We start from the raw sequence: 15,756 nt of genomic DNA, 5'->3' as shown, positions 1-15,756 counted from the left end.
GTCCTCACATGAATGAATCTGCCTTGTTGTGACATGCATTGTGAATCTTATCTATGTGTGACATTTCTTTGAGGGAGGTGGCAGCGTGTAATCACATGTCTGTAGCCCCAGTACAATGAGATCTGCTATGGGACATGCCCAGTACAATCCATGTTTCTGAGCTCTCTGTTCTCCTGACACCCCGGATCTCCCCCATCCTGCATATTGTAACATCATCTGACAGCATCTTCATGTCTCGGGTCAGTACCTGGCTGGCTCCTGTGCTCTTACGAACATCAAAGACCCTCAGTCTCTTGTCCTGTAGGAAGAAAAATGAAAATAATGAAGAGGAATAACTGACTTAGAAGGGAAATGGCAAAATATTACAATATACAAACTAATGATAGCACGCACACCTCAACCTGCTTATATTGAAATTCATGCGAGAAAGCCATTTCTTGCCTATATACAGCGTCAAACTCTCACACTATAGGTAACATTAGGACAGGAATTAGGTAAAATACAAGCCTGGGAGAATTTCTTTAACAATAACCCATGACATCTTATGCAGGATGCATTTATGAGAGACTGCAATCAGAAAGCTATAAAAGCCGGTCCAGCATCTAGTACACGCACATCAAATGAGAAAAAGAAAAGATGGCTAGTGAGTCCGATGACTGATAAATGTGCACATGCCATCATTCCTTGGCGGCCCAGACCTATATGCATTTTAGGGTACCTTACTAGCCTATAATGGCTGATAACAGGAGTTTGCAGGATTTATTTATGAACAATCCAAGAACAAAAGTGAACGTTGCTCCAAGCAACCAATCAGGGATTGCTTTTGCTTAGCTTGTTATAGATTAGCGACAACTGGAATTTGATTAGTTGATGTGAGCTTTGTTGATTGTAAAGAATTAGTCTCATCAAGGCGTTTTCCACATTAGTGAAGCTGTCCTTTAAGAAATCCCCCCTTCCCTCCCTGTAACACAGCCAATTTCATTCTTATGGGTAAGCTGTACTCATGGCAGCCTTCAGGGGCCCATCAGAGTAAGGCTTACCAATATCAATTAATAGGCTTGCCATGCACATGCGCAGTATGAAGAGGGGCTCATCGAGACCTTTTTGGAGAAAAGATCGCTGTGTCGGTGAGAAAGGTGGGGCTCTGATGTGGGTGAACCCTCAAGATGCGTAAACCAGGATGCGGTATTGAGGCAGGGCTTATGCAGACAGTAAAACACTGATGGACAATACCTATGCTTGCTGGTCAGAGATATTTTGGATTTTATGGATGATTTGTTATACCAAGATCTTTTATGAGTACATTACAATAATAAATTAAAGTTTTATTGAGGATCTTACACTACGTCGGTGTCCTGTTTCACACATTATCCCAGTTGGGTTGCACTCAGGGGCTGGGGGGATTTATTAAAGGTGATCTTCACTATAGGCGTAGTTGTCCTAAACAGCTTAAAGTGTTACTAAACCCCGGACCCTGCATTCACGATATCTGGTCTCCCAGGACCCTGCATTCACGATATCTGGTCTCCCAGGACCCTGCATTCACTATATCTGATCTCCCAGGACCCTGCATTCACTATATCTGGTCTCCCAGGACCCTGCATTCACTATATCTGGTCTCCCAGGACTCTGCATTCACTATATCCGGTCTCCCCGGACCCTGCATTCACTATATCTGGTCTCCCCGGACCCTGCATTCACTATATCTGGTCTCCCCGGACCCTGCATTCACTATATCATGTCTCCCAGGACCCTGCATTCACTATATCATATCTCCCCCAGTACACACAACATGGAAATGCAATTATTTTAGTAAATATGAACCGCTAAATACCTCTTCTCATCAGTAGTACATAGCAGTCTTGTGACTTCTATCAGTGTCCAGCAAAGCACTGATTAAAGCTTGCAGGAGGAGTTTTCATTCTACCCTAATTGTCATACGAGGCTGCATAACCACTGACCCTCTGTCTGGACAGTGCCAATTGGCCTTGTGTTGATCACATGCACTCTCCCAAGTAGCAAACAAAAACAACTCTCCAGCAATACACAATGAACTGCACATGTGCAGCTTGCCCCTAAGGCTCTGTTCTATCAGCAGAAGGATTGGAGACAGTAGAAGAAGGGGAGGATCACAGAAGACAGGATAAAAACATCCTTTTTACACAATGCGGATGATTAACCCCTTAGGTTCCACAATGAGTATAACAAGCATACTTTACTGCATATACAGACTGATTTTACTGTTGTGGGTTTAGTAACACTTTAAATCCAGATAGGTGTAAAAAAAATAAAATAAAATACAAATCAAAAGTTATATCTTCCCTAACAATGTGTCCCTGTGGAGACCATCTGTGTCTCAAACCCAAACTGTAAACTGGTCATAGTCCGAAATCAAGACTAGGCCCTGCCCTTTCCTGCACTACAGACCACACCTGAGATTTAATTAGCAAACCCAAGTCTCTATTGCCCACATACAGTATATATTCAAAAGTATTGGGCCAGCCCTCCAAATCCTGCGATTCAGGTGTTCCAATCCCCTCCATGGCCACAGATGTATAAAATCAAGCCCCTAGGCATGCAGACTGCTTCTACAAACATTGGTGAAAGAATGGGTCGCTCTCAGGAGCTCAGTGACTCCAAGTGTGGTCCCGTGATAGGTTGTCACCTGTGTAATAAGTCCATCCGTGATATTTCCTGGCTACTAAATATTCCACGGTCAACTGTTAGTGGGATTATAACAAAGTGGAAGCAACTGGGAACAACAGAAACTCAGCCACCAAGTGGTAGGCCATGTAAAATGACAGAGCGGGGTCAGCGCATGCTGAAGCGCACAGTGCGCAGAAGTCACCAACTGTCTGCAGAGTCAATAGCTAAAGAACTCCAAACTTCATGTGGCCTTCAGATGAGCACAACAACAGTGCATAGAGAGCTTCATGGAATGGGTTTCCATGGCCGAGCAGCTGCATCCAAGTCTTACATCACCAAGTGCAATGCAAAGCGTCAGATGCCGTGGTGTAATGCACGCTGCCACTGGACTCTAGAGCAGTTAAGATGTGTTCTTTGGAGTGACAAATCATGCTTCTCTGTCTCAGAATCCGATGAACGTGTCTGGGTTTGGCGTTTGCCAGGAGAATGGTACTTGTTTGACTGAATTGTGACAAAATGTAAAGTTTGGTGGAGGGGGGATTATGGTATGGGGTTGTTTTTCAGGGGTTTGGGCTTGGCCCCCTAGTTCCAGTGAAGGAAACTCTTAAGGCATCAGCATACCAAGACATTTTGGACAATTTCATGCTCCCACCTTTGAGGGAACAGTTTGTGGATGGCCCCTTCCTGTTCCAACATGACTGCGCACCAGTGCACAAAGCAAGGTCCATAAAGACATGGATGAGTGAGTTTGGGGTGGAAGAACTTGAGTGGCCTGCACAGAATCCTGACCTCAACCTGATAGAACACCTTTGGGATGAATTAGAGCGGAGACTGTGAGTCAGGCCTTCTCGTCCGACATCAGTGCCTGACTTCACAAATGCTCTTCTGGAAGAATGGTCAAACCTTCCCATAGACAATCCTAAACCTTGTGGACGGCCTTCCCAGAAGAGTTGAAGCTGTTATAGCTGCAAAGGGCGGGGCCAACTCAATATTGAACGCTACGGACTAAGACTAGGGGGCCATTAAAGTTCATGTGCGTGGAAATGCAGGTGACCCAATACTTGTGGCAATATAGTGTAGGTTCCAGCATTTTAAAACTGAAGTGCCAGGAGAGGGTTTTATCTTAAAGTGGTTTTAGGCCCAAAAATGTAATATATTGCAGCTTACCAATCATTAGATGCGGTGGCTGCATTCCTGTATTAGAGTGCCTACACTCTGGATGAAGGAGCACAGGGGGCATCTTTGGACAGCAGCATTGTCAGTCTGGGGGGGGGGGGTGTTAGATGTACTAGCAGATTTAAATACACTAACAAATTGAAACCACACTCCTACTAATACTTTATAAGCAGTCACAGAATACAATATTTTTTCCTTTTTGAATAAAGGCTTTACAAAAATAAATAAAAGCTAGTCATTGTAAGTACACCTGCCAATATTAAATGGCCGGTCTCATCTTCTGCTGGAAAGCTTGTTCTTTTGATAAACAACAGACTTACTGGCTGAATCTCCAGATAGAAAAAAAGAAGAAAGAAGAGAACTAATGCAGCCATTGCATCTAATAAATGGTAAGCTACAATATAATACAATATTAGTAATTATACAATATAATAAATGTTCGATTTGGGGTTTAATGCCACTTTAACTTGGGCAGAAGTCATCACTGTCATCACTGTATGCACTGCACCTAGACGGCTCTGTATGCAAAAGGCCTTAGATGTTCCTGCAATAATGCAGGGTTGTCCACATTTAGGCATGTTTATGCACATTTTGTCTGCAGGATTAGACGTATTTACATACGTTTAGGGCACAGGTGTCAAACTGGCAGCCTTCCAGCTGTTGCCAAACTACAAGTCCCATGAGGCATTTCAAGACTGACAGTTACAAGCAAGACTACAAAAGGTAGAGGCATGATGGGATTTGTAGTTTCGCAACAGCTGGAAAGCCGCCAGGGTTTGCAATTGGAGCCTGGATTCACAGAATTCGATTTGATCTCAACGCAGCTAAATTGAACACACAAATGCAGGTAAAGGCTCAGTGTACATAGCACCATTGAAAAATCATTACATGCAATTAGAAATGCCCTTTAAATGCATGCAAATGCAAGTTTGACTGTACCAGAGTGAATGCTCTGGTACACAGTGCCCACCTCCCAGTCTTAAGCCCTGGTTCACATATATGCGACCGTGCAGGCAGTGTTTTGCACGGGCTCGAGAGCCCATTCATTTGAATGGACTCCCGTGCCCCGTGACACACAGGGATAGAAGTTCATGCGCTTCTTCTGAAAACGCAGCCCGAACGGGAACCTCGGTTGCAATTTACAGTGAGGGCAGCACAGTGGCTAAATGGTTAGCACTTCCGCCTGGCAGTACTAGGGTCGTTGGTTCGAATCCCAGCCACGGCACCACCTGCCTGGAGTTTGCATGTTCTCCCTGTGCCTGTGTGGGTTTCCTCCAGGTACTCCGGTTTATGCCATTTTATGCAAAAATGCAGCACATGCTTTCACATTATAGCAAAACCCTGGGGGACCCACAGTGATCCACTAAGATTTTCCCGTGACTACAATACTGAAAAGAGCAAGCAGCCCCTATGGGGCATCTAAATGTCAGGCTGCAGTAAGGATGATGATACTATTGATCCCAACCATGGCATCACCTTCCTGGAGTTTGCATGTTCTCCCTGTGCCTGCGTGGGTTTTCTCCGGGTACGCCGGTTTCCTCCCACACTCCAAAGACATGCTGGTAGGTTAATTGGATCCTGTCTAAATTGGCCCTAATATGTGTATGTATGAATGTGAGTTAGGGACCTTAGATTGTACGCCCCTTGAGGGTTAGGGACTGATGTGAATGTACTATATATATGTAAAGCGCTGCGTAAATTGATGGCGCTATATAAATACCTGAAATAAATAAATAATAATACAGTGCGGCTGTCGTGCCATTAGAACGAATGACACCCGCCCGCGGGTCCGCATTCCTCTGTGCGGGTGGTGCAGCTGCATGGATTTTTGTGCAGATCCTCAGCGGCACCACCCGCACAGATGTGAACCTAGAATCAAAGATCAGAAAAATCTGCAACTGGCATCACTAGTGATACTAACATCACATGTACTAAGGGCGCCACCTGCTGGGCATTCGAGTGTAACATTTAACCTCATAATGAATGTTTTTCATATTCAGTAGTTTGTTGCACATTTTTGAGTCACTTCATAATCTAGAAACAGACAGATTTGTATTAGTAACCTTGGGAATAAAAATGTCATGTTACACTTTTGATTTTAAGCCCACCAAATTCATTTTATACAATAAGTAACATTAATTGCAGAGGAGAATTACATTTTGCAGTAGCTGAAATTTATTTATTTTATTAATTTATTTCAAGTACTTATATAGCGCTGTCAATTTACGCAGCGTTTTACATATATATTGTACATTCACATCAGTCCCTAACCCTCAAGGGGTGTACAATCTAAGGTCCCTAACTTACATTCATACATACACATACTAGGGCCAATTTAGACAGGATCCAATTAACCTACCAGCATGTCTTTGGAGTGTGGGAGGAAACCGGAGTACCCGGAGTAAACCCACGCAGGCACAGGGAGAACATGCAAACTCCAGGCAGGTGGTGCCGTGGTTTGGATTCGAACCAACGACCCTTGTACTGCCAGGCGGAAGTGCTAACCATTTAGCCACTGTGCTGAAATAATGCAGTTAATCAATTCACTAGAAAGCAGTCACATCACAGAGGAACAAACTGTAATAACTTATTCAGCATGCTTTTCTTTATTCATTTTGGATTGTGAGGAAAATTAATTTTTGATCCCCCTATGCTTATTTCGTTATACCTAGGTGGATATCTGATGCCCATTACATTCGCCAACTTTATTCCATTACACTTAGATGGATATTTGATGCCCATTATATTCTTCAACCATTTTGGACATTATAGGCCAATTAGACCTTTAAACAGGATATACTTTTATATTTCTCCGCAATTTTCAACAGGTAAAATCGCTTAAGTTAATTTTTATTAATTAACACCTTTTGATTTCTTTTTTTAAATTAAATTATTTTCTGATCTCTTTGTCTATCCTATTATGTCTAGATGGACGTTTGATTTCCCTTGTTTCCTCTCCTATGGTTGTGTATGCATAGGTCAATTAGATCTTTGTTAGGTTTACCTATATCCTTCTAAAGCATTTAACAGGTAAAATTGCCCAAAGTTAACCTTAACCTAATAAATTATGATCTCTTCTTCATATCTTCCATTAAATTTAATTTCTTTTTAGTCTATCCTATTATGCCTAGATGATATTTGATGCCCATTATATCCTCTACAACTGTTTTGGACGTGTAGGCCAATTAAGATCTTTGTTAGGTCATTTTCTCCTAGCTTCGTAGGCTTTCACATCCAGGATGAGCCATTGAGTCCCATATATATATATATATATATATATATATATATATATATTTGATTAAATACTCTGTATTGGATATATTAGAGGTGTTTGGTAATTGTATAATTTTCCTTTGATATACCTTTAGACTGCCTCGGCAGTAGAAATTTCTTCCAAAAAATCACCCCTGAAGAAGCCCGTGAGGGCGAAACATGTAGGGAGTAACTACAATTACATAACCAAGTTTGAATCTCAGTTTTAATCTTAGTACTGAAATTGTTTTTATGTTTCTGTATTTTTCCTTTTGTGTTTTTTACAAAAATACGAAATAAAAATTATATAACTTTTTAATATGTTTGGTATTCATGTTCATGCACCCTGAAAGTTGTCCATCTTCTCTATTGAATAATTGCGAGGAAAGGATTAAAAACTCTATAGCAATTTTTACTGCTGCCTGTGGCACACCCATGGAGATTTATTATTATTATTATTATTATACAGGATTGCTCAGTGCTTTACAATATAACGGGAGACAATACAGCAACAATACAGTTCAATACAAGAGGGTTAGGAAGGCCCTGATTCTTGGAGCTTACAATCTAAGAGATACCATCACTTCCTGTCCATAGAGAACAAGGGGATGACTTATCTAAGTATTGATCAGATTTTCCTTTTCATTTTTGCAGTATGGGAAAAAAAAAGAATCTATTTCCTCAAATAAGCACAGATCATCTGTAATAATTGTTCTCTCAGACAGATGCAAGAAAATCACTGTATCCTACACTTGATTCAGGGATTGATTTGTAGCACTGAGGCATAGCAACCCATCACCAGCACCTACTTCAGCACAGGAGGTTGCAGCATTCTCATCACAAAGGCACTGGACAATGGAACACAGAATCCATTGCCAACTGCTTGCATCTTAGAGGAAAGATGTACTTTTAAAACATAAACACTTTAAAAATACCCAGAGATACTAGGCAATCAAATATCTGCCTTTTTACTTAGTAGTACTTTGACAGTTGCCATCACAGGCCCTGTTTAGTGTAAACACTGCTTTAGGAAAACAGACCACAAACTGCTGAATAAAAGCAAGTTTAAGTTAGCCCTGCCCAGGGGCGGACTGACAACTCATGGGGCCCCCGGGCAATAGGGGATCATGAGGCCCCTGTGTCCTTGCCCAAACTCAAAAAAGCCTATGAAAAAGGTACCAGGGGAATCTCATGGGGCCCCCTACTGACCCCGGGCCCTCGGGCAGTGCCCGAGTTTCCAAATGGTCAGTCCGCCCCTGGCCCTGCCCATTTCCCCCATCCCATTTATACTTATATCAGCCAAATATAGGAAGTATAATGTTCATATAGAGGGATCTCTGATGCTTTTCCTATTCTAAAGCCCAGTCTGAGTCATGCTACTCCTAACTATACAGTGCAGACTGCAGAAAGACTGAACGTAAACAAAGCAATGTTTACAATGGCTTGTGATGACAGTTTATAGCCACTTGCCCTCCAGAGGATTTACCGCCTTCGGACCAGGCCATTTTTTTTGCGATACGGCACTGTGCTACTTTAACTGCCAATTGCGCGGTCATACAACACTGTGCCCAAATGAAATTTATGTCCTTTTTCCCCCCACAAATGGAGCTTTCTTTCATAGGTATTTGATCGCCTCTGCAATTTTTATTTTTTGTGCTATAAACAAAAATAGACTGACAATTTTGAGGAAAAAAAAACAACATTTTTGACTTTTTTGCTATTAAACATGTTCAGTAAAAAAAATCAAATTTCATCATAAATTTAGGCCAAAATGTATTCTGCTCCCTGTCTTTGCTAAAAAAAAAAATAAACACCCAATCCCAATACGTGTAAATTAAGTGTCTACAAAAAGTGGTATATATACTGATATTTTTTACATTTTATATATATATATATATATATATATATATATATATATATATTAGTAATGGTGGCGATCAGAGACTAGCAGGACTGCGGCGGGCATTCTGATACTGGGGGGGAACTGACGGTCACTGACATCCCCAGTAACACTAATACAGTGATCAGTGCTAACAAAAAGCACTAACACTGTACTAATGGCACTGGGCAGGAAGGGGTTATCATCTGGGGCGATCAAAGGGTTAACCGTGTGTTGTTTTACTGTGTGTGTGTTTTACAGTGTAAGCACGCTGCTTTGTTTTGTTCTGCAATGCAGAGCAATACAAAAACAGCATACTGGAGCTGACAGGGGAGAGATCTGTATTGTTTACATACAGACCTATCCCCCGTCAGTGATACTCGGCGATCGCCGGGTGCCGGCGGGGAATCACCAGCCGGGACCCGGTGATTGACAGCTGAAGCTGCCAATGGCACGCGCACCCCCTACCCGGAGATGCAAAATCGCGTATATATACACGAGATTTTGCGCAGCCCTGCCGCTCTGTAGCAGTATTTCTGCTATAGGGCAACAGGCAAGCAGTTACAGTACAAGGAAACAAATAACCAGAGGCAATAGCTAAATGCTAAAGCCCTTTTATGAAAAATTGCTGGCAGGTAGGCTTTTTATTGTAAAGGACAGTGTATGTATCCTTTGCAATAAAAGCTCCTCTACTGGCTGTCAGCAAATTTTCTGCTAAAGGTACCTAGACCCTACATGCATAGCTCGGTTTACCTACCCAGCATGCCTGGGGTGCCCAGCAAGCATGCATAGGAATTAAGTCATTCCAGGCTGGCCAGTCAAGATGGCTAAAGATACCAAACTCAGAAGAAGACCACACAAAGAAGTCAGTGGCAGAAGAGTGAAGAGGGAGGCCAACATATCGTTGGAAAATGGCACATAAACAGGTACGTCTTCCATTTTATGCAAAAATGCAGCACATGCTTTCACATTATAGCAAAAACCCTGGGGGACCCACAGTGATCCACTAAGACTTTCCCGTGAATACTGAAAAGAGCAAGCAGCCCCTATGGGGCATCTAAATGTCAGGCTGCAGTAAGGATGAGGATACTATTGATCCCAACCACGGCATCACCTTCTTGGAGTTTGCATGTTCTCCCTGTGCCTGCGTGGGTTTACTCCAGGTACTACGGTTTCCTCCCACACTCCAAAGACATGCTGGTAGGTGAATTGGTTCCTGTATAAATTGGCCCTAGTATGTGTATGTATGAATGTGAGTTAGGGACCTTAGATTGTACACCCCTTGAGGGTCAGGGACTGATGTGAATGTACAATATATATGTGTGTAAAGTGCTGCGTAAATGGACGGCGATATAGAAGTACCTGAAATAAATAAATAAATATTGCTTCTGACTCGTTACTTCAAGAAGCTAAAGATCTTGTAAAATGAACATGAAGACAGCAGATGTCAGTGTTACTGCAGCTGTAGTGTAAAGTCCTACAGAAACAATTCAAATTAAAGCCAACAGGGTAAACTACACAGTTGTATAAAGTGTTCCCAAGAAACTGAATTAAAAGATTAAAGTGGACTCTATGGTCAAAATGTAATTTAATTTATTCCTTTTCACATTTCAATTATTTCTAAGCCACTGCTACTATTAATCTAAATAATCTGGAAGTTTGTAAACTTTCTTTGTGAAGACCCCCACACATTTGGTTCCTTGAATTCTGTGACACGTAGTCACTATGCCATGTGAGTTGGAACTTTTATACATAGCCTGCTTTCTGAACTACAGGAGGTATTGAGAGGAGAAGTTTCAGAAAGTGTAATCAGTACATGAATATATGCTTGCAGGCAGCAAGGTACCATGGGACATGTAGTCCTTAGAAAGTAACCCAAAGGAATGAGCAGAGGAAAAGCAGCAACACATGCAGGGAATTTGGGAAGTTGTTGAAAGAGAGGGCTAACAGACAGGCAGAACCCACATAATTTCAAGGAAACTCATATTAGACTGTCAAAAATAACTAATTTTTGTATTGTTATTACAGTGCTGATGACCATAGATTTCCTTTAATCAGGGCATACCTTGGATGTGGTCGCTATCAGTACACCATCCTGACTCCAGCAAATGCTCTGCACAAGATCGCTGTGATTATCCAACGCTAAAAGGAAAAGGAAGACACAAGGTCACTTCCACTTCCATAAGGGGTATAAGACACACTTCATTGTCCAAACAAGCATAATAATAAGATAAGCAATAAAAACATGAACTATTAACAACATTGATCATTTCACTTAGCTGTGACATTCTTTAAAAACTAGAGCTGATTTTGTATTATTTTCCTATTTAGTTTCCTTCGATTGTTTATTGTTGCTTATAGAAGAAAAAATAATTTTTTTTTAAATTTTGTTTTAAACATAACATTTTAAACATTGTAATCTGCTCTTGTATAGCATTTAGACCAGTGATCTCCAAATTACGGCCCGGGGGCTGGATGCGGCCCTTTGCTTGCCCTTATCTGGCCCTTCGGGCACTTTTTTCTCCCATTTATCCAAGACACTATTCCTCCCACTGACACCAACAGAGGTGCATAATTCCTGCTACTGACATCAACAACGGTCACTATTCCTCCCATTCACACCAACAATTGGGCACTATTCCTCTCACTGAAACCAACCATGGGGCACTATTCCTCCACTGACACCAACGGGCATTATTCTACCAACTAACACCAACGATGGGGAACTATTTCTCCTTTTTACACCAAGAACAGGGCGCTATTTTTCCCCTAATGCCAAAGATGCATTGTTTACTCCCAATGAAGCAGGACAATTTCTACTCCCAATGGCAACAGTCTGGCCCTCTTAAAGTGTGAAAGCCAGTAAACTGGCTCTTTGTTTAGAAAATTCAGAGACCCCTGATTTAGACGAAAGAACACACTAGAAAGTATTTTCAAAGAGTTGGAGTAAATCAGAGAATAATAACATCAGTTAGTTTAGCTAGAGAGTCAGTCAGGTGACCCTGAAAGTCGTCATAAATTAACCCTGTTATTGTTCTCAATATCATAATTTCCTTTAGTTATAACTTTTCGTGTATTTTGGCATAGAGCAGTATACGCTCCTGTCTGTTGATACAATTGTCCTTCTTAAGACATTATTATCAACGTGTTTGCTTCAACATATGTTATACCATATATTATGTATGTTAGAAATCGATACTTATGACATCGCTATGTCCCATTGTGGAATGTGTACTCATTTTATATAAATTCAGTAGAATCTAATTAAGCATAACATAACCCTGTCAGAGAGTTTGACGAGAGTGCACCTGTAGCCTCCCTAGCGGTCTGATTATGTCAGTATTTCTGTGCTCAAAGCGGTACTTTTTTTGCATGGAAATATGTATTTTTTTTATTGTAGGCCTGTAATTTTTAGGACTAACTCACTGAAATCTGTCCGAACAAGAGTCTAGTAAACATCCCGGGTATGATAAAATTTGAAACACGAAATCATAAATTATAATTTAATAAATAATCATAAAAATAATAATATAATAATAAATTTAATTCAATAATATAATCAAACCAAAAACACTGAAATTTGAAATAGAGCGCCAAGTTCGCACATCGCTGAGCAAAGTCGCAAAATCGTTTTCAGTGTCTGATGACGAATTTCCCCACGAATCATCATCACTCAATTCTGCAAGTGGTTCTGATTTACTATCGCTGTTCACTAGCCGGTCTAAAACCGCTTTTGACCTAAAGGGACGCTTTTTGGATACCATGGACATTTCTCAGTTTCCAGGCAGAAAGAACAGTAAAAATGCAGGCAGGGCTCAGGACAAAGCACTCGGGACAAAATGTATGTGAAATGGTTTGATACAGGAATGTTATACTATGTGATTTTAGTGAATGTCACTTTTCCACATTTTTAAATTTCCCGCCAGTTCCGCCCCCGTACGTCCTGACATCGCAGGGAACGGAACCCGGAAGACAGATGCCAGCATCAGCCGGAGGACTTTGTCGGGGACACTGTAGGGGGGACATCGCGGGAGCGCAGGACAAGGTAAGTGCAGAAGAGATCCCGGAGCAGCGCTGCATGGTATTCCCGAGTGTAACTCGGGGTTACCGCTTGTGGTGCTGAATCTTTACCCCGAGCTACACTCGGGAATACCACCAGGGAGGTTAAATGTACCCCCATTTTCTTAACAGCGGTTGACAACAGATACCTGCAAGGGACATTTCTTTGGAGAGATCCCAGATCTGAGCTGATTTTCCAGCTGCAGAGACCAGTAGGGCATCAGCTGAGGGGTGAAACTGCAAAGCCTTCACTTGTCCCCCTGTCAATGCCAGTGTCCCCTTCAGATCAGCTGCATTTCCATGTTCTGTCAACTGCCACAACTTGATCTGCAAAACAAGGAAACAAAAGACAACAAACCACAATTATATCCTAGATAACAGAGTTACTACAAAGGCAAAAGAACTTAGGAATAGGTACTCCTCTAAAGAATTCTAAAAGGAAACAAAAGTTAGCCCCTACAATTTATCCCACCCTGCACGGGAAGGGTTAAATGCTGATTTTTGCCTATTGGCAGAGGAATAAGCAGAAATACTTTTGGTACCCCCACAAGCGCCCTACCACAGATCTGGTCCCTAAAGCTTTCCTCTGCGACTTCACTGGCCGCTGCCTCTCCGGCATCATCAGCAACAATGCAGGACCAATAGGACTGCATTGAATGTGAGGACACTGAGGGCCTGCCCACATCCTGAAGCACTGTAGAGCGGATAAGAGCAATGGATGCGGCGGAAGGTGAAATAAGGTATTTGTTTTTTCCTCACACCCTAGAGAAAACAAGCGTCAAACAGAGCAAGGGTTAAAACTTCTGTTTTCCCTAGAGTTCTCTTTTAAAACAGAAACAGTGTGAAAATCGGCCGATTAATCTTTCGGATGGAAAATCGGCCGATTTTCGAACCGTCTATGGCCGGCATTCAGCGGCTGCAGGAGGAAAATATTTATTATACTATTCAAAATAAAATGCATATTCTGAACCATTTCATTTAATTGTGGCCACTTACCAGATACCAAATCAATGGCCCTCGCTCTTTAAAAAGTTGAGCACCCCTGCTCTAGGTGCATTCCTGTGTGTTTTTGATGTGTTTTATTGTGTTCCAGTACAGTTCTGTGCAGGAAAAATACAGCATATTCTACTTTTTTTTTTTTTTTCTGGAACTGCAAGCACTGGTGTGAACTACAGTTGCAAGAAAAAGTATGTGAACCCCTTGGGATTACGTGGAGTTTTGCATGAATTGGGCATAAAATGTGCTCTCAACGTCATCTAAGTCACAACAATAGAAGAACACAGTCTGCTGAACATAACACTACACAAACATTAGATGTTGCCATGGTTTAATTGCACATAACATATAAACATTCACAGTGCAGGGAGGAAAAAGTATGTGAACCTTTGGACTTAATAACTGGATGACCCTCCTTTGGCAGCAATAACCTCAACCAAACATTTCCTGTAGTTGCAGATCAGACCTGCACAACGATCTGGAGTAATTTTGGACCATTCCTCTTCACAAAACTGTTTCAGTGTAGCAATATTCTTGGGATGCCTGGTGTGAATCGCTCTCTTAAGGTCATGCCACAGCATTTCAATCGGGTTGAGGTCAGGACTCTGACTGGGCCACTCCAGAAGGCGTATTCTGTGCTGTTGCAGCCATTGTTTTGTTGAATTACCTGTATGCTTTGGGTCATTGTCCTGTTGCATCACCCATCCTCTGCGGAGCTTCAGTTGGCAGACAGATGGTCGTACGTTTTCCTGCAAAATGTCTTGATAAACTCTGGAATTCATTTTCCCATCAATGACAACAATCCGTCCAGGCCCTGAGGCAGCAAAGCAGCCCCAAACCATGATGCTCCCTCCGCCATGTTTTACAGTGGGGATGAGGTTTTGATGTTGGTGTGCTGTGCCTTTATTTCTCCACACATAGTGTTGTGTGTTCTTCCCAAACAACTCAATCTTGGTTTCATCTGTCCACAGTATATTTTGCCAGTAGTGCTGTGGAACATCCAGGTGCTCTTTTGCAAACTTCAAACGTGCTGCAATATTCTTTTTGGACAGCAATGGCTTCCTCCGTGGTGTCCTCCCATGTACTCCATTCTTGTTTAATGTTTTCCTTATTGTAGATGTGTCAACAAAAATGTTAGCATTTGCCAGAAATTTCTGTAGGTCTTTAGCTGACACTCTGGGATTCTTCTTTACCTCAAGCAGCATTCTGTGCTGTGCTCTTGCAGTCATTTTTACAGGACGACTACGCCTAGGGAGAGTAGCAACAGTGCTAAACTTTCTCCATTTGTAGACAGTCTGTCTTACCGTGGACACATGAACGTCAAGGCTTTTGGAGATACTTTTGTAACCCTTTCCAGCTTCATGCAAGTCAACAATTCTTGATCGTAGGTCTTCTGAGAGCTCTTTTCTGCGAGGCATGGTTCACATCAGACAGTGCTTCTTGAAACCAGTAAACCCAAAACAGGTGTGTGTTTTTTAAGGGCAGGACAGCTGTCAGCAAGACATCCAATATCATCACACTGATTGGAGTCAAGGTTGGCTCACTCCTGGCTCCAATCAGCTCTGGGAGAAGTCATTAAGCTAGGGCCTCACATACTTTTTCCTCCCTGCACTGTGAATGTTTATATGTTATGTGCAAGTAAACCATGGCCAGATCTAATGTCTGTGTAGTATTATGTTCAGCAGACTGTGTTCTTCTATTGTTGTGACTTAGATGACGTTCAGAGCACATTTTATGCCCAATAAATG

General features: G+C 41.9%; 1 protein-coding gene across 1 annotated transcript in view; it reads right to left on the bottom strand.

The window, feature by feature from the left end:
- The window catches only part of CORO7 (coronin 7), a 304,171-nt gene that overhangs the window by 253,397 nt on the left and 35,018 nt on the right, over positions 1-15,756 (bottom strand). The window contains exons 5-7 of the mRNA XM_089683334.1: positions 13,162-13,339; positions 11,019-11,095; positions 248-298 (exon numbers count right to left, since the gene is read on the bottom strand). Coding sequence (XP_089539460.1) covers positions 248-298; positions 11,019-11,095; positions 13,162-13,339 — 306 coding nt within the window. The remainder of the gene's footprint in view (positions 1-247; positions 299-11,018; positions 11,096-13,161; positions 13,340-15,756) is intronic.

The sequence above is a fragment of the Staurois parvus genome, unplaced genomic scaffold (genome assembly GCF_062004578.1).
Source record: "Staurois parvus isolate SC_StPar_1 unplaced genomic scaffold, SC_StPar_1.0 ptg000018l, whole genome shotgun sequence".
NCBI classification, from domain to species: Eukaryota; Metazoa; Chordata; class Amphibia; order Anura; family Ranidae; genus Staurois; species Staurois parvus.
Note: the sequence above shows the minus strand (reverse complement) of the source record. Positions and strands in the feature narration are given on the sequence as shown.